Source organism: Nylanderia fulva, unplaced genomic scaffold (assembly GCF_048542155.1).
Source record: "Nylanderia fulva isolate GAGA-0341 unplaced genomic scaffold, ASM4854215v1 Scaffold107, whole genome shotgun sequence".
Lineage (NCBI taxonomy): Eukaryota > Metazoa > Arthropoda > Insecta > Hymenoptera > Formicidae > Nylanderia > Nylanderia fulva.
In genome coordinates, this window is record NW_028189269.1 from 304469 (window position 1) to 322953 (window position 18485).

General features: G+C 38.4%; 1 protein-coding gene across 1 annotated transcript; it reads right to left on the reverse strand.

The window, feature by feature from the left end:
* Positions 1–10208: 10208 nt before the first annotated feature.
* Positions 10209–13553, reverse strand: LOC114943286 (uncharacterized). The gene has a single exon (XM_029318873.2). The coding sequence runs from the start codon at positions 13551–13553 to the stop codon at positions 10209–10211; it is 3345 nt and encodes a 1114-aa protein (XP_029174706.2).
* Between the last annotated feature and the right edge of the window lie 4932 nt (positions 13554–18485).

The following is an 18485-nucleotide window of genomic DNA, read 5'->3' on the forward strand; positions in this document are numbered from 1 at the left end:
AATGTGTTACATAATATTTAAACAAAACAAATAATAAAGATATTCGCAACTATCGCGTAAAATCATATAATGATAAATATAAGGAAACTAAACATTATTGTCGTGGATCAATGTGTCGCATCATATTTAAACAAAATAAATAATCAAAGTAAGAAAGTTGAATGCCAGTAAGATTAAACCAATGGGTAAATATTTAAAATGACCAATTGGCTATTATTAATGGTGTTAATTTATTTGTGCAGCAACGTTTCGACCCTGAATTGGGTCCTCTTCAGGCTGATATTAAACGTCAATGTTAATTAATACATCTTAAATAACGAGATAGTAGGTATTTGTTCACAACCGTGATGTTAACAATGTTTACCATGAAGCGATACAATACAAATGAAATCTCGTTCTTTACTTCACATGTGCACTTAAACATAATTTAACATTAACATAATGCACAAGAGCCGATCTAATATTCTTATCAAGGATTACTATTATATATGACGATACTATTATATATAACGATAGTTCAAATGACTCGAACTTAATTAATATTGCTGAATAACAACAGATCATGACTCAAATAGACTATATCATTAATAAATATTCTCCAGATTATATACGACTTTTCAAAATATCAATTCAATTATTTTACATATTTAATGCATGATTATGTTAGTAGGACTTCAGGTATACGGTTGTTAGAAACAGCACAAGAGTAAGGATAAATTTGTACTGTGTATGTATGCATGTATGCATATATGCATGTATGATGTATGCATGTAATTGTTGTTGTAATTGTTAGATAAACTACATAAAATAAGGTAAACTTGACTCCCTGAACTTTTAGACAAAGGCAAACCGTCGATATTTATGATAATTTCGATTATTTCTAAATCTTTAAAAGAATGTGATGTTTCTGCAAGTTTCTCTACGCAATAATTAATTCCAAAATGATAATAGCGTCCTGATTCAACATCTGTTGCATTTACTTTTCTCACAGTACTTAAGTACGAGCATTTCGAGGAAATTCAGGATATTTCGGTTTTAATATTGTAATTAATTTATTTAATGTGACATGAGTTATTCTATTTCTAATAGCCCACCTCTGTAATTGTGATGTAAAATTTACATTATCTTCATAATGTTCAAAATTATATAAATTAATTGAACGATCCTCATTAATAATGGGTATTAATATCTACATCATTAGTCTCGCTGCTAATAGCTTCATAATTATTTATTAATACAAAATTATCACTATAACTAATAGGTGTTAACAATAATTTTCTATCCAATTGTTTATTTAAATAATTGATGCATACAAGGCATATTTCCCGATTTTAGACAAAATAAACAAAATATAAATAAATTTTACCTTTTTCTAAATAATATATAAAGCTTAAGAGAGAGATTCTGGGTATATTCAGCCTACAAGTCGATAAAGAATAACACACACTATATAATGGAGATCGAGGCAAAAAATAAAAATTTATTGAACATTAATTATTTTCGAGCACCGAAATTAATATGAAGAACATGGACAAATTAGTATATATTACATTTGCTAACAAGACAACTATAGCTTTAAGATGAAATTTATAGACTGTTATTATATGTAATTGTTCTGAATTCAGCGATTGAGAAGTCACAAATAAGTGACAAAACGTCTTGCACAAATTTTTTGTAATTTTTATATTTAAATACAGTAATTTTACATAGTCAATCATATCTGCTCGTGTAAAAGCCTTTTCTTATTGTATTAATTTTCATTTGATTCGAGCTCAATTATCACATTGTTTTAATTGATTATTACATTGTTTAAATAATTGATATTTTCAGCAGGAGAAAAGAAAAAATGGCGGTGTGGGAGAGGACGTTGTGTGGTGTGCTTCGAAAAAAGTGTGGAATTAAGAGGTGATAGAGAAGGTGAAAAAAGGAAAATGTGGGCGCTGTACGGCAAGTGGAAGTGAAGAAAGAAAGGAAAGTGAAAAAGGAGGAAAAAAGAGAAGATACATGAAGAAAAAAGACGAGAAGTGATAATGGATAGAAGGATAGCAGCGATACGCTGTGGAACAGTCGACACGTGGCAAATGACACGAGGACGCACGGCGAAGGAAAGAAAAGAAAAAAGAAAGGAAGGAAAGAAGAGAAAGAAAGAGGAAAAAAGGGCGAGTACAAAAGTGGAAGTAAAGGAAAGAAAAAAGGAGAATTGGGGACGGAGATGGGCCGTGGAACAGTCGGACACGTGGCAGACAGCACGAGAAGACGCACGGCTAAGAGAGAAAGAGAGAAGGAAAGGAGAAAAGCGGAAGAGAAAGAGAGAGAGAGAGAGAGAGAGGAAAAAGAGGAGAAAGGGGAGGAAGAGGAAAGAAATGCATGAAGGAAGGAAGTATGAAGAGCAGGAAAGTCAGCGGAAACAGGTAGATTGGTGGAGATTGGTAAGAGAAGAGGAAGAGGTGAGAGAAGAGAAAGAGAGGCTGAGGAAGAGGAGAGAAGAAGAGAGGAAGGAGAAGAAAAAAAGGAAGATGAAGGAGTCAGGGGAGGAGAGGAGGAAGAGCGGGAGAGGAAAGAGAAAAAGGGGAGACTGAAGAAAAGGGAGGAAGAGGAAGAAAGAAGGTAAGGGAAAATGAAGCAAGGAGGAATGGCCAAGAAATATGGAAAGAAAAGAAGGGGAGGAGAGACTAAAAGAAGAAGAAGACGAGAAGAAGAAAAGAGGGGAGAGAAAAGATAGATGGAAGAAGGAAGAAGAAATATGGAAAAATATAGAGACAAGAGAGAGGAGGAGGAGAAGAGAGTGGGAAGAAAGAGAAGAAAGGAAGAGGAACGAGAGGAGGATGGAAGAACAGGAAAGAAGAAGGAGGAAGAAAAACGTGATATGGAGAGGACTGGATGGAGAGGATCAGGAGGAGAGGAGGGTGTTGGAGAGGTTTATGGAGGTAGTACTGGACAAGAAAGTAGAAATAGTGAAGTCGACAGAGATGAAGGGGGAGGATGGAAGGATGTTAGTTGTAGTAGAGATGGAAGAGGAAAAGGACAAGAAAGAGTTATTGGAGAAGGGGAGAATGATGTGGAGAAAGTGGGAGATAGAGATAGATGAGGATTTAACGGCGGAGGAAAGGAGAATTAGGTGGTTGATGATTGAAAGGGCAAAGGTAGAAAGGGAAAGAGGAAGAGAGGTGGAGGTTAGGGGGAAAAAGATGTGGGTAGCATCTATTTATGGAAAGGAATGGATTTGGAATGAGGAGAGAAAGAGGCTAGAGGAATAAAGGGAAAGAGGAGAGTGAGAAAGAATTAAAAGAGGAGTAGGAGAGGGGGAAGAGAATAGGTCAGAATACCGGAGTGCAAAAGAGAATAAGGAAATAAGGAAAGGATAAGGAAAAGAAGAAAGAAAGAAGTGACAGGGGGAAAAGGGAAAAAAGAAAAAAAGGTAAGAGGGGTAAAGGGGTGAGGAGGAAGGTGAGGGGAATAGGGTGTTTAGAAAAATTGTAAGGTCGCAAAATAGCCAGGTGAGATGGAAGGAGGAGAGATTGTGTATGTATGCAGGGGAATGGGTATGGAGGAAAGGGATAGGAGGAAGAACGGAAGGAAAAAATTATTGAATGAGGGAAGGAGGAAAAGAAGACGCTTGGTTCTGTTGTATGTTATAGTTGTTGAAGGAGAAAGAGAGAGGAGAGGTGAAAAGGACGAAAAAGGAGAAGACGACAGCTGGGCAATTTCATCCTGAGGAAAGGAAAAGATGGTGGGAGGGGAAGAGAGAGATTTCAGAGGAAAAGGAGAAAGAGGATGAAGGCAGATATGGCGGAAGACAGGAGGGAAAGGAAGAGAAGAGACGATTAGAAATACATTTCTGTATATGAAATGTATTAGAAATGTAAATAGTGTAAATATGTATGGATGAGAGGAAAGAAGATTGTAATAAATTTAGCAGTCCTATAAAAACGCCCCGGTAACCTCTAGAGGAGTCCGGAATAAATTCTAATCTAATCTATTTTCAGCAAAAAAACTAATAATTGATTAATATTATGTATAAATGACAAACACAGATTACATTAAGATATAAAATAGTAGAAAAAATATTGTATATATAATTGTTATAAATTACTATATATAATCTGTCCAAATATAATTATGTAATAATAACTAACTATAAGTAGTGCTAATAATTACAAATATGTACTAAAGTAGTAAAATAATAAAAACAGATTAACAAATGTTTCTGATAAAACAAAAATATTTTTGTTATTTATTATGTTGTTTTTATGATTTCTTGACAATTATAAAGTGGAATAAACAAAAAAATATTAACTAAACCAATTTTGTATATTTAGAATTTTATGTAATTATAAATATAATTAACAATACATTTTAAAATAATATCTATAATTCTGAATGTAATAAAGAAAAAATAACGTATGTATTTTTGTATTTCAATCTAATATACTTATTTGCAACTTGGTCCAACTTCCAAGTTTGTAAATTGCCTAAATTATAGGTTTCATAAATGTTTAATTTTGAAGATGTGCAGGGTTTAGTATAAAAATCTTTAAGGGTATTATATTTTTTCCAAGTACAATTTTTCTTAGAAGCAGCAAAATTGAAGATAACTATAATACTTTCATTCAATAAACAACAACAATTATCAGGTTTTTTATTTGTTAATATAAATTTTTTAAACACAATTTTACTAAATTGATTATAATTGTGACAGTTAATAAGTGGACCATTGCAATGCGGATTTAAAAGTTCAGGTTTTTGTTGTTTTATTTTTAGATTAAGATTTATATTATTTTGTTCACTTATCCGGCAAACAATTTTCTCCAAAGGCTTATCATTTTTACAAATCATTTTTAAAATTGATTCTTATATTGATATTCTTATATAGAAAAGCACTAAATTGTTGTAGTGTTGTAGTGTCTAAATTTTTTTACATTATCACAAAGATGTAATAAATTATGTGTATTATGTGAAGCATTTTCTTTACCGTACAAAATAATTAATGATTCAACTATATTGTAATATTGTAATAATAATATATAATATTGTAATAATAATGTTGCATAATCTAAATATAGTTCAATATTTACTTACTTAATAGTACGTTGAATTTGATAAAATAGTAGCAGCTACGTGCAATGTTATAAAATTTTAGAGAAAAGTATAGAATCGAAAAGATCTGAATAGCTCAGTTAGAAGAGCAGTCGCCCAGCAAAGCAAAAGGTCTCGGGTTCGATTCCCGATTCAGCGACTTTCGGATCTATATTTTTCTCTCGCATTTATTTCCTTAGGAGGGAAGAGGGGGATGTATGGAATTGTTGTGTGCCTCGGGAGAGACACTTAAGGGTCGCGCCAAATTGGGATGGGAATCCGGGGCGTCAGGACGTGTCGGGTGTTTGTAGAAAATGCACTACATTTTTCGTATTAAAATTCTTTATTCAACTTCAACCACTTGGTCTTTATTTTATTTCACTAATAATACACTGAAGCTTTTACCGTGTGTGCGGCACTGACTTTCTATTACTCCGCGTATCGCGCACAACTGCGAGTCGATGCTAAGTGCGCGCGCGGTTAGCGAGATCGTGGTTAGAGCGATTAGTTGTGTCTGCGACTGAGCGAGTTGTCGCGTCTCTACTCTCTTTTTATATCGTTGTTTTTTGGAGTTTTCCCGATCGGAAGGGGTGCCTGGCAACAGGTTTCCCCGGTCGAGAATCTAGGTGCAAGCGAAGCAGATTCAAAGTCCTTCTGCTTTGCTTGCACGTTGACCAATTTCTGTTCCGCGTATATCTCGCACTGTATGCGTTTTTAACGCGGTCATTATCTGTCGTAATTCTGATTTCGCGTATACCTCGCATCGTATGCGTTTTTTAACGCGGTCATTATCTGTCGTAATTCTGATTCCGCGTATACCTCGCATCGTATGCGTTTTTTAACGCGGTCAGTGTCTGTCGTAATTGCGGATGCAATACGAGTACCCATTTCTTAATATTAGTTACCTTTTAATAGTTATATCTATTGTATATCTTTGGGGGATATAACAGAATTAAATCTCTTGTAGAGATTATTCCAATTTTAAATCTTGGCCGTGACTAAGTAAAATTTGGTGCCTTGTGCACAGGTATTTAATTCTAACGGAAAAAATTTTAGTTTTGTTAGGATAACGCACTGTCATCTGCAATTTAGCTCTTATTGCCTGTCTTACACTTTAAATTTATATTTATATTACAGAGCTTTGTTAAACTCCTAATTAATAAAATTTTAATATTTATCCCGCAATTTAATACAGTTTTTAATACAACTGGTCCAGTATATAATAAAAAGGTTCTATATTCTGTAGCTTTCCATCTTTTACTTTCTAATATTGATTTTGGTTTTCTATTAAACTCACATGGTATGTTATATTGTATTTGATATAAAATGACTTGCTTTATTGTAAGACTTGGTAACCTTTACACAATTCGAATTCGACACAATAGCGTGATAAAGTGTATTGCCGTTGTAATGGCCGGACGAGCAAAGAAGAAAAAGGCCCAGCTTTCGTAAGAATGTCCGCGCGTGGAGGGGGAATCGCCTTGCTACTACGCGACTCAATGCGCCTATTAGCGCTCTTTCTTCAAGTATGCCGCCAAAATCAAATGAAGATTTATTTATCGTCAACATACCGCCTCCCTTGAAAGGGTCAAGCCCTTTCAATGGCGATAGAGAGCAAATGGTTATATAATCCAATTTGTGTAAATAAAATTGTGTTAGGACCTAAAGAATAGAATCTAAAACATAAAAAACTAAAAACACACATACATGCAAAAAAAAGAAAATTAATGACTCAAGGTATATTCAATTTTCTAATAAAAAAAGGATACGGAGAATTAAACTTTGTTGTCCAAAGTAACCCAAAAAAGCAAATTTTTAATTATTTTTCTTCATTGGTAAAATGCATATCTTTGTGATGGGTCTCTTATAAACTCCTGTGTTAGTGTGTACTGAAACTACTCGGACAGTCCCATCAGTGCCAGGATAAATGTTTTTTATGCGCCCGATTTTCAATTTTAATGGCAGTAAATCGCTTTCCTGTATTAGAACCATGTCGTTAGGATGCAATTCTTTAGAGTACTTCCATTTGGTTCTGTTATAGTCCGAATGACTATAACTATATTATATTATATTATATTAACATAGTTTTAATAATAAATTAGTAAGTCAGCTATTATATAATCATTTGAGAAACGTTCTCACGCTCTCGCGAAGCGCTTATCGCGAAAAGACGCAAACGCGATGAAACATAAGCGTTACGCCGAAACCCGCGGACCGCAAGCGAAGAATCAACCTGCTTCGCTTGCACCTAGATAAAAAGCGTGTGAATAAAAATTAGCCAATGAAAGAGCTTCTCTACATCTTCCCCCGAAAGATGTAGAAAAGGGCAGGAGACCACCGCGAGCGGAAAGCGAGGCGACGAAGGCAGTCGCTAACGAAAATCCAAAAAGTCAAGTCGCTAATTAGAACCTAACTAGGAGTCGAAGACAAGCCGCAGAATATAACTATCACCTGTAATCTGATTATCGAGAGCGAGCACACCTAACTAATTACCCAGATGGAATTATACATAATTAATCCAACTCAAGAAATAAGCGAAATAAAAGATTTATTCAAATACACAAGCGAAGTTAATCAAAGTGGAGACGCCCGCCGATCCTAGGATCCTCATCCTTCAGTCGACTGAGACCCCAAAATTTTCCGTGCCTTCCCGGAGGCACAACAGTTCTGTTTCTTACTGAACGTATCGGAAAGGAATAGCGGAGTAAGGTAGCGAGCCAATTATTCTTAGTTTTGAACTGTGTCTTTATTTTCACTGATTCTCTCTCGAGATCCGCTCCCGTACTGGCGCTAGAATTGGGCTGGTATCGATGAACCATCGATTTAGGTCCGCGATGATTGGATATTCGCAGGTCGCGCGACATTTCGACCAATCCGACGAACGTGATTTTGAATAGAGAGAGGTCGTGGAATGTGGGTTTTTGCATGTTTTCGCGGATAAGATTTGAACCGTATGTGGCAAACAATATCATGAAACATTCACGTGCCGGAACATACCGCCCGCCTCGTATTGACCGATACGAAAGCAGATCTCTACGATTAAATATAATGAGATCGTAGCATTCGGTACAAAAGTATCCGTTCGCAAATTTATGTGAACATTAATCTGAAATGTAAAGCAATAGGAATGAACAATTTTCAAATGAGACGACTACATTACTTAATAATATAGTTTACAGCGTTATGGCTTACTTATGAGATACGGAGAAGAAAAAAAGAAAAGAAAAAGACTTATTTAGTAGATGCTGCGTTACGATCAAACGGTACAGGCAGGCGACAAATCTGCGCTATTGGACGTTTATATACTGCATTGGTAGTTCTGAGTGTGACTACTCTTACGCGATCGTCGGAACCCGGATGTATTTCTTGTACACGAGCCAGAGCCCACTTAGATGGGGGTAGTAACGGATTTTTTAAAAGTACTAACTCGTTGACAGCGATATCCTTTTGTGGCTCTGCCCACTTTTTTCTCGCCTGTAATGATAACAAATAATCGTGCGTCCAGGAACGCCAGATCTGTTCCTGCATTGACCTCACGAATTGCCATCGAGACAATCTGTTGTTTTCAATATCTAATACGGATTCCTCCGTACTGAAACAATAGGTCTACCTATAAGAAAATGACCGGGGGTCAGGTACGCAAAATCATTTGGATCGTCACTCAAGGCCGCGATTGGACGTGAATTCAAACAAGCTTCAATTGAGCAGAGAAGTGTTGAGAATTCTGCTTTAGACAGGGTACGCGATCCGGCTACGCGGCGGAAATGTCTTTTAAAGCTTTTTACTCCGGCTTCCCAGAGACCTCCGAAGTGAGGTGCTGAAGCGGGAATAAAGTGCCACGTGATGCCATTGTTTGTCAAAACATTCTTTAATTTTGGATCAGAAGTTAGAACCGAAAAGCTTTTCGAGAGTTCGCGGTCGGCGCCTTGAAAATTTGTACCGTTGTCACTGAACATATGCGATGGAAGGCCGCGACGACTGGAAAAACGGCGGAAAGCTGCTAGAAAGCTCTTGGTAGAATAATCATCTACATTTTCTAAGTGGATAGCTTTTGTAGCTAAACACACGAACAAGGCTACATAAGATTTCGTGGTTTTTTGTCCTTGTCCCACATGTGGCGTGACTAGGAACGGTCCAGCGTAGTCTACGCCGGTGTTCGTGAACGGAGAGGAGCGTGTTACGCGAGCAAGCGGGAGATCACCTATGAGCTGGGTGGGAGAGAGAGCGGTATAACGTGCACAAATGACGCATTGTCGAATGTGAGCTTTTATCAAATTACGTGCACCGATTATCCAGTATCTTTGTCTGAGGACGCGCAAGGTTACTTGCGTGCCTCCGTGGAGGGTAGCTTTGTGGGCTTGATCGATGAGTAAATTCGTAATGTAATGTTTAGGAAGCAAGACAGGGTGCTGTTCGTTATAACTCAGCGCGGCGTTTTTTAACCGCCCGCCGAGGCGGATTAGTTGGTCTTCCCCTATGAATGGAACGAGCATATATAGGACGGAAGAGTGTTTGACTGAGGAACCGTTAGACAGAGCATGCCATTCGGCTGAAAAATGCGATTGTTGAACTCGGCGTAACCAAAACGTAGTCGTATCTTGGAGTTCAGCTACCGTTAAGAGAGAGGAGAGAACAGGAGCGCGTGAACGAATTTTTTCTCTTAAATTTTTGACAAAACGTCGTACGTAAGCCGTGATTCTTATCAACCTCGTCCAACTGAAGCAACTAGTAGGAAGTGTCCATTCTGGATCACATTCAATGTGATAGACGGTCGTAGGGCGCGCCTCAGTTTGCATCTGATTCATAGCAAATTGATCTAAAGGAGTTGATTCATGTATGGGCCAGACAGTCGAAGGCTTTTGCAACCATGAAGGGCCTGACCACCAGAGTTTGTGAGCCACTAATTATGATGCAGAGATACCCCGGGAGGCGCAATCAGCCGGATTATGTTTAGATGACACGTGATTCCAACGAATAGTAGGAAGAGTCGTTTGAACTTCGGAGACTCGATTTGCGACATAGGTTTGCCATTTCGACGGGTGTTGTTTGAGCCACGCCAGGGCGATTGTGGAATCTGTCCATCCATAAAGTGGAATGTGAAACAGATTTAAAGAATTTATTATCCATTTCATCTAGCGACAAAGAAGCACGATCGCGTTAAGTTCGAGTCGCGGAATACTTACAGATTTGATCGAAGCGACTTTGGTCTTTGCCGCGAGCAAACTTATTTGAAAACTGTCAAGCGAATAAAGAACTCGTAAATATACTACTGCCGTGTAGGCGCGATTGGACGCATCGGCAAATCCGTGTACTTCCATTCCGAGATTATCTTTTGAACACCCAGTCCATCTGGGAATGCGAGCAGATTTTAACTGAGGTAAATCGGAATAATAATCGAGCCATCGTTGTTTTAAATTTGGGGGAACTGGATCATCCCAATCACTCTTGAGCAGCCAAAGTTCTTGCAAGAGGATTTTGGTCGTAATAATGATAGGAGATGCCCAACCGAGAGGGTCGTATAATTTAGCGACATTTGAGAGTATAGAGCGTTTAGTTAAGTCCCTTTGCGGAGAGGGAGAGATCACGAAGTAAAATGAATTTTCTTTGGACGACCATGATAAACCGAGAACTTTAAGATTATCGTCTTTTATCAACAAATTGTCAATTGAATATTGTTGTACGGTGGAAAGGTCTTTCAAGAGTTTGGTGGAATTTGCAGTCCATTTACTAAGCCGAAATCCTCCGCGTCGCAATAATTCTATTAACTGATCACGTGCTTCACGTAGTCCTTGCATGTCGTCATCGCCGAACAGCATGTCATCAACATAAAGCGAATTTTTTAATATTGAAACAGCTTTGGGGAACGAACAGCCTTCATCTTTAGCGAGTTGTAGGAGCACGCGTAAAGCTAAATATGGCGAGGAGGCGAGACCGTATGTTACGGTAAGCAGTCGGAACAATTTTATCGGCGAATCAATGTTAGGTCGCCAAAGAATGCGTTGGAAGTCAGTATCGATCGGATCGACTAGAATTTGACGGAACATTTTTTGTATATCGGTCATATAAACATAACACCATTGACGCCATCGTAAAATTAATGCCGCGGGATCCGCCTGTAATTTCGGACCGATCAACAAATGATCATTTAAAGATGTACCGCCTTGCGTTTTACACGATGCATTAAATACAACGCGCAATTTTGTCGTAAGGCTGGATTTGCGTAATATAGCGTGATGCGGAATATACACGGGATTTGCTATGTTTTTCTCTTTATCGTCGACCTGCTTTATGTGCCCAAGGAACTTGTATTCTCGCAAGAAATCATTATATTGTGTACTTACATCTCGCTTGTTTTGTGATTGTTTTTCATTACGATTATACAATGAACGAGCTATTGACAAAGATTCGCCAATGTTTATCGGAGGCTTCTCCTTGAAAGGTAGACGAACGACATATCTACCGTCGGGAGTGCGTGTATGCGTGTTTTTAAAATGTTCTTCACATTTTGTTTCTTCGGCGGTAAGAGGAATAGTATGAGGGACTTCCTCATCCTGCCAAAACTTGAGAAGAATAAGATTGGTATTAAGCGACGATTTGCAATGTAATACGGAAGCGTTTTCCGGTGAGTGTTCAGTACTTGTTGTGGGCCCTGATAATACCCATCCGAGAACTGTATTCTGAGCAGTCGGGGTACCTAACGGACCTTGCCTTAAATCATTTAATAATAACAAGCCGTAGAGGTCTGCTCCTATTAACAAATGAATGGGATCTTTGCTTGACGGGTTTGGATCCGCAAGCGTTAGATCTCGTAAGTGAGACCAATTTTTGAGAGGTTGAATCTGAGAAGCAGAGTATGACGTAATTTTCTGGTATACGTACGCGACTAGCGGAAAGAGGGGAGTCTTGAGCGAACAAGGTGACATATTTAGCGTGACGCGTGATCTCGATTTACCCGTATATTTTTCTCCGAAGCAACGTATTTGTAGATCAGCTTGATGTCGTTTAGTACGCATATTTTGACATAAAGACTTTGAAATAAAACTGTACGTAGACCCTTGATCTAGTAACGCGCGAACTCTAAATCTACGACCCTCGTTAGTATGAAGGTCAACCCAAGCTGTTGCTAGGAGGATGTGCGGGGGCGTTGAAATTTGAGTCGTCTGTACCGTTTGAACATTCGCGACGGCATGTGTTTCCGTGACGGTGTGTTCGCCGTGCGGTATTTGAGTACCGGCGGAAGAAACTGACTTTTGCGAATCAGAATCGAGGGGAGCTTCACGCGTTTTGCCATGCAATAATGAATGATGCATGCGACTACAGTGTTTGCATCGCGTCGTACTTAAACATTTCGAAGTAAAATGCCCGGATTTCAAACAATTAAAACATAATTTATGCTGTCTTGCGAGGCTATTTCGTTCGCTAATAGATTTTGAACGAAATTCTTTACATTGATGTATATAATGATTAGCAGCGCAATGTTCGCATTTTACTACGGATATGCTGTTAACTGAGGATTTATGTTTATATTGATTACGTGAATTGGCCACGCTATTATTTATATCCGATAAATCAGTCAAGCCTCGTATACGTAATGTCATAAAGTCGTTAATATCTTTGTACGTCGGAAGCTCAGAAGACATGCTACGTCTCAAATTCCATTCATTTCTTGTGCGCGGACTGAATTTCTGAACGATGAGGAATACGAGCAAGTCATCCCATTGCTCAACGGGACGATTTTGATTTTTTAAAGCCGCGATCGATGAGGACACTGTATCGCGTAGTCTTTTCAAATCGGTAACATTTTCCGTTTTTATGTTCGGCAAACTAATGAACGAATGAAGGTGAGCACACACTAATGCTTGTTTATCGTCGTATTCTGCTAATAATAATTGCCACGCAAATTCGTAATTTGTTTCGGAAATTCTCAGATTTGCTATCAACTGAGCAGCGTCTCCCGCAACACTTGATTTTAAATAGTGAAACTTTTGCGTGTTTGTGAGTGAATCTTGATTTGCTACAAGCGATTCAAATGTATTTCGAAAATGTTCCCATTCTACTTGGATACCTGAGAATTTCGGAAGCGAAATACGCGGAAGTTGTAACGCAAGACCGTGAGGCGCATCGCGGAAAGAGATTTCAGTACTATTAATATCCTGAGGGGGCTCTACTCTGACAAATCTACTTATCGCATCGCGGAAATAATCAGCTGCTTCGTAGTAGTCTTCCTCAGCATCATCAAACTCATTGTTAATAAAGTAGGGTAGACTTTCCTTTTCCTCCTTGGTAGCGGCAAGACAAATTCTGGTGTGAAAGAGTTGAACCTTTTCCCAGTACCCCTTCAAGTCAGCCAATCGACCTTTGATTTTTGGAAGTGTAACGTTGGTCTTGGAAAGTTTCTTGAAATTAATCAAGATCCTTTTGATTCGAACGAGCTGATTAGATTGGTCCACTAGGAGCGAAAGTAGATTATCTGACATTGTGACCAAGGAAATAACACACCGTTATAAGTGATAAAAAAAAAGAGAAAAAAAAAATTTTTTCTTTTTTTTTTTTTTTTTTATTTATGCGCGACAGAACAGGCGCACAAATTTCGGAGCGGATAGCTGTCCAACTGAACGAATGAAGCTATGAAGCAAAACCACTATTTTCACTTCGTTTGTTTAAGTCGATTAGCAGTAATGACTCATCGGTTTATTCATAAATAACACCGTAACATTTGTCAAGAGCGAGGAACGAATGGCGCGGCACTGTCGCCATCGTCCGACGGAACGCTCGCCGACGCGAACGCGTGATTAAGTGCGAATAAGACAGCACACTTTTCAAATGTTAGATATAGTGATTGCGAGCAATATTCACTCGTTTTGCACTAATTCTCGTAACAGTTCTGTGAGAAAATTAAAAAGATAACACGAGTACGAGCGCGATTTGGCTGGCGATATGTCGCCGTCTCGAGAGAGTGAACAAGCTTGCGCGGTAACAATTTGCTTCAGTAATCGAGTGAGAGATCTGATGCTCCGAAACGCTGCGGCCACAGATTGCACAGATAACACCCTCACTTTTCTGTCTTACACATTTCATCTTAGTGGGCCCTTTTAAGGTCGAGCCCCTCCTTTTTTTTACTCACTTACTCCGCGACGTAGCACTAGTTTTAACAATCCGGCTCGAAGGACCATTGTTTCTTACTGAACGTATCGGAAAGGAATAGCGGAGTAAGGTAGCGAGCCAATTATTCTTAGTTTTGAACTGTGTCTTTATTTTCACAGATTCTCTCTCGAGATCCGCTCCCGTACTGGCGCTAAAATTGGCCTGGTATCGATGAACCATCGATTTAGGTCCGCGATGATTGGATATTCGCAGGTCGCGCGACATTTCGACCAATCCGACGAACGTGATTTTGAATAGAAAGAGGTCGTGGAATGTGGGTTTTTGCATGTTTTCGCGGATAAGATTTGAACCGTATGTGGCAAATAATATCATAAAACATTCACGTGCCGGAACAGGTTCTTTGTTGTAATTGCTGTAAGTATTCTTTAGTCCAGCGCTTCCAGAAGTGCTGATATATTTGATTAATATGTTGCCAACGTGATAGTCGATTGATTGGCAAGTTTGTTAAATTCTGCTGTGGAAAAGAGTTAAAAGTGTCTCCAACTAGAAAGTGCCCAGGTGATAAATAGGAAAGATTATTGGGATCGTTGGAAAGAGGAGTGAGAGGCCGCGAATTCATGACGGTTTCGACCTGAGTTAACACAGTGTACATTTCCTCGAAAGTCAATACAACGTCCGCGATAATGCGTTTCAAATGAAATTTTGTCGACTTTATGACCGCCTCCCAAATGTCTCCGAAGTGAGAGGCATGAGGACGTATGAAATGCCATTCGATTAGATCTTCTTTTAATACGTTGTCTACTTGCTCTTGATGACGTTCGTTGTGCAGCATTTGATAAAATTCCTATAATTTATTACATGCTTCTTGGAAATTTGTTCCATTATCTGAGTATATACGTGATACCTTTCCTCGACGAGCGATAAATCGTTTAAGAGCGTTTAAAAATGCTTCAGAGTGGAAATGCTGCCAGCTCTATATGAACTGCCTTTGTGGCTAAATATATGAATATGGCAATGTAGATCTTTACTATTTTTGCGTTACGAAGTTGTCCAGACTTTATATTAAATGGGCCAGCATAATCGACACCACTGCATGCAAACAGTTTAGATGGCGTTACTCTATATGACGGCAATTGACTCATGATTGCTTCAGATGTGCGTGGAGCAGCCTTAAAACAAGTAATACAATTTTTAACATATTTTTTAACGCTATCACGTGCGGCTAGTGGCCAGTATGTGGTGCGTATAGCTGTTAATGTAGTTTGGGCCCCTGCATAAAGATGCCTATGATGCTCGTGTGCTATGACCAGGCGTGTAAAGGCATGATTAGCTAGTAATAGTATTGGGTGTTTTGCGTCAGGCGTTACTGTTGCGTTTTGAAGACGCCCGCCTACTCTTATAGTATTTTGTTTGTCGATGAATGGAGATAGGCTGGATAAATTGCTTTTTCGTAGTACACGACCCTTTGACCTCAAGACTAGTAGATCCTCTTTAAAGGCCGCCTCTCAAATGATCTTCACTAGATGTAGATTAGCATCCTTTAATTCTTGTGTGGTTATACGCCCGGTAATTTTCTCTGCTTTGTGTCTTGTATTATGAATGAATCTCCGACACAGTGTACTAATTTTGATCAGTTTGCTTAATAAAGAGAATCTTGTGAATAAATCTTGATTGTCTTGCTCTACCGTAATGATTTTAGCAGTTCGTTTCTGCTCTGGTAGATCTTCTGGTGATATCAATGGGAAATCTGTATCCCACCTCTGATGCTCTTCATGCAGCCATGCAGGCCCTGACCATCAAAGCTCAGAATCGATTAATACCGAAGGAAGGGATCCTCTAAATATATAGTCCGCTGGATTGTATTTTGTTGATACATGATGCCAACGATCTGGATGTGATAATTGTTGAATATTGCCTATTTTGTTGGAAATAAAAGTGTTCTATTTTCTATCGGTGGCCTTTATCCATTGCAGCACTATAGTTGAATCTGTCCAATAAAATATTCCTTCCGGATTAAAACACAATGCCTTTAATACCTTGTCCATCAACTGCGCTAATAGTAAGGCTCCACATAGTTCGAGTCGTGGTAATGATATCACTTTTAAAGATGCGACTCGAGATTTTGAGCACAACAATCGTGTTTGAATTTGACTATGACCCTTAGTAACTCTGAAATATACGCAAGCTCCGTAGGCCTTTTCACTTGCATCCAAGAAACCGTGCAATTGAATGTTGGATGCGTCCTCGCATATCGTATATCTTAAATCTGCTGATTATGTTTAATTGAGACTCGTATTGTAACCATGCTGTATGTATGTCCATAGGAACAGTTTCGTCCCATGTCAAGTTCAATTGCCAAACCCTTTGTATTATTACCTTGACTATGAGTGTTACGGATCCCACTAATCCTAATGGGTTAAATATTTTAGACAGTGCTGATAACATGCTTCGTTTAGTTACTTTACGAACGTTAACTATATTAATATTGTTGGACTGGAATTCATCGTTGACTATGTTCCAATGCATGCCCAATGTGCATATTTCTTCACTCTTGTTAATAAAGTGAACAGGGGTATTAATATCGGTGTGACTTAAATCGTCCAGAACTTTGGGAAGATTGGATGCCCATTTCCTAAGCTGGAATCCGCCTTATTGTAGTACTTTAATGGTTTCGTCGCGTATCTTCTTTATTTCTGATTTAGTATCTGCTCCCGATAATAAGTTGTCAACATAGAAATCATTGTTGACTGTTGCTGATCCTGTTGGGTAGCTTGATGTGTTTATCTTAGCTAATTCTTGCATGAACCTTACCGCCTGAAATGATGCACATGCTGTGCTGTGGGTAACGGTTTGTAATTTGAAAGTGGTTATCTCTTCTGTTGGATTGCTTCTCCAAAATATTGTCTGAAACGCTGTCTGTGTTTGAGCTATTCTCACCTGCCAATACATTTGAGTTACATCAGCTGTAATTACGTACAAAAATGTGCGAAATCTTAAGAGGATTGAAAACAAATCTTGTTGTAAGGTGGGCCCCACCATCAGGCAATTATTCAAAGATATTTTTGTACTTGTTTTACACGAAGCGTCAAAAACGACGCGCAACTTTGTTGTCAAACTGTTATCCTTTAACACGGCGTGATGCGGTATAAAATAACGTGAACGGTCGTTCAATGCTTGCTCGTTGATACGTTTCATATGACTTAGTTCTATATATTTGGACATGAATTGTACATACTGTTTTTTAAGTAACGGCTGTCTTTCTAATTTGCGTTCCATAGACTGAAATCTGTTCAATGCCATGGTGCGGAACTCACCTAGCTCTTGTAACTTCATTTCCTTGATCGGCATTTGCACCACCAAGCGACCTTCTTTATTCCTTGTAGTAGTGGTTACAAAATGTTCTATACAAGTTCTTTCCTCGGGATTGAAAAAATTCTCGCTAGGAATGTGTTCCGTGTCCCAAAACTTGGTTAGTATCTGATTGATCTGTTGGTTAGTAGATAAGGTACACACTTTAGATTTTGTAGAACCATAACAATCTACTCTACCGACGACAATCCATCCTAATTGTGTCTTCTATAATACGGGCTGATTTTTGCTCTTTTGTATTTGTCCTACGCACATCAGTGACCAGAATAGCTCTGCGCCTACAAGGATATCTATTTAATGGTACATGAAAATACAGGTCTGGTAGTCGTATGTTGCTTGGAATATTAAAATTGTTAATATTAATATAAACTTGAGGTATATTTTAAGTAATGGAGTCCAATACGTAACATTCAATGTCTTGTGCGAATGAGGTGTGAATTGATTTTATGCGTACTTTGACTGTATGACGTGAATGCGTTTGTGAATGGTTTATTCCTGTTACGGACATATTTGCTGTCTTTTGTGTGAGGTTCAATTTGTTTGCAAATTTTGTAGTAATAATATTAGGTTGCGACCCTGAATCTAACAATATTCTGCACATATGTGAGTTACCCTGTTGATCAAATGCGTTGATTATTGCTGTCGATAACATGACTTGATACTTATCTTGAGTGATATGATGATTTAAAGTTGTCGCACTAGAGTTGCTTATCTGGTTGGAGATATTCGAAGCCTCATTATTCTTCTGGGATTTATCTGGTATATGAAGAAACCTGTTATGCCTTTTGTTGCATGTTTGACATGTCGATGATCTGCAATCCTTGGCCTGATGGGAAGGAGAACGTAGACAGTTGATACATATTCGTTTAGCCTTCGCTTCCTTGTACCTGTCTTTACTTGATAATTTTAGAAAATTAAAACATTGATATATATAT

What these genes read in the sequence shown, in the direction of transcription:
- LOC114943286 (XM_029318873.2), bottom strand. Translation starts at nt 13,553, where the DNA reads ATGTCAGATAATCTACTTTCGCTCCTAGTGGACCAATCTAATCAGCTC.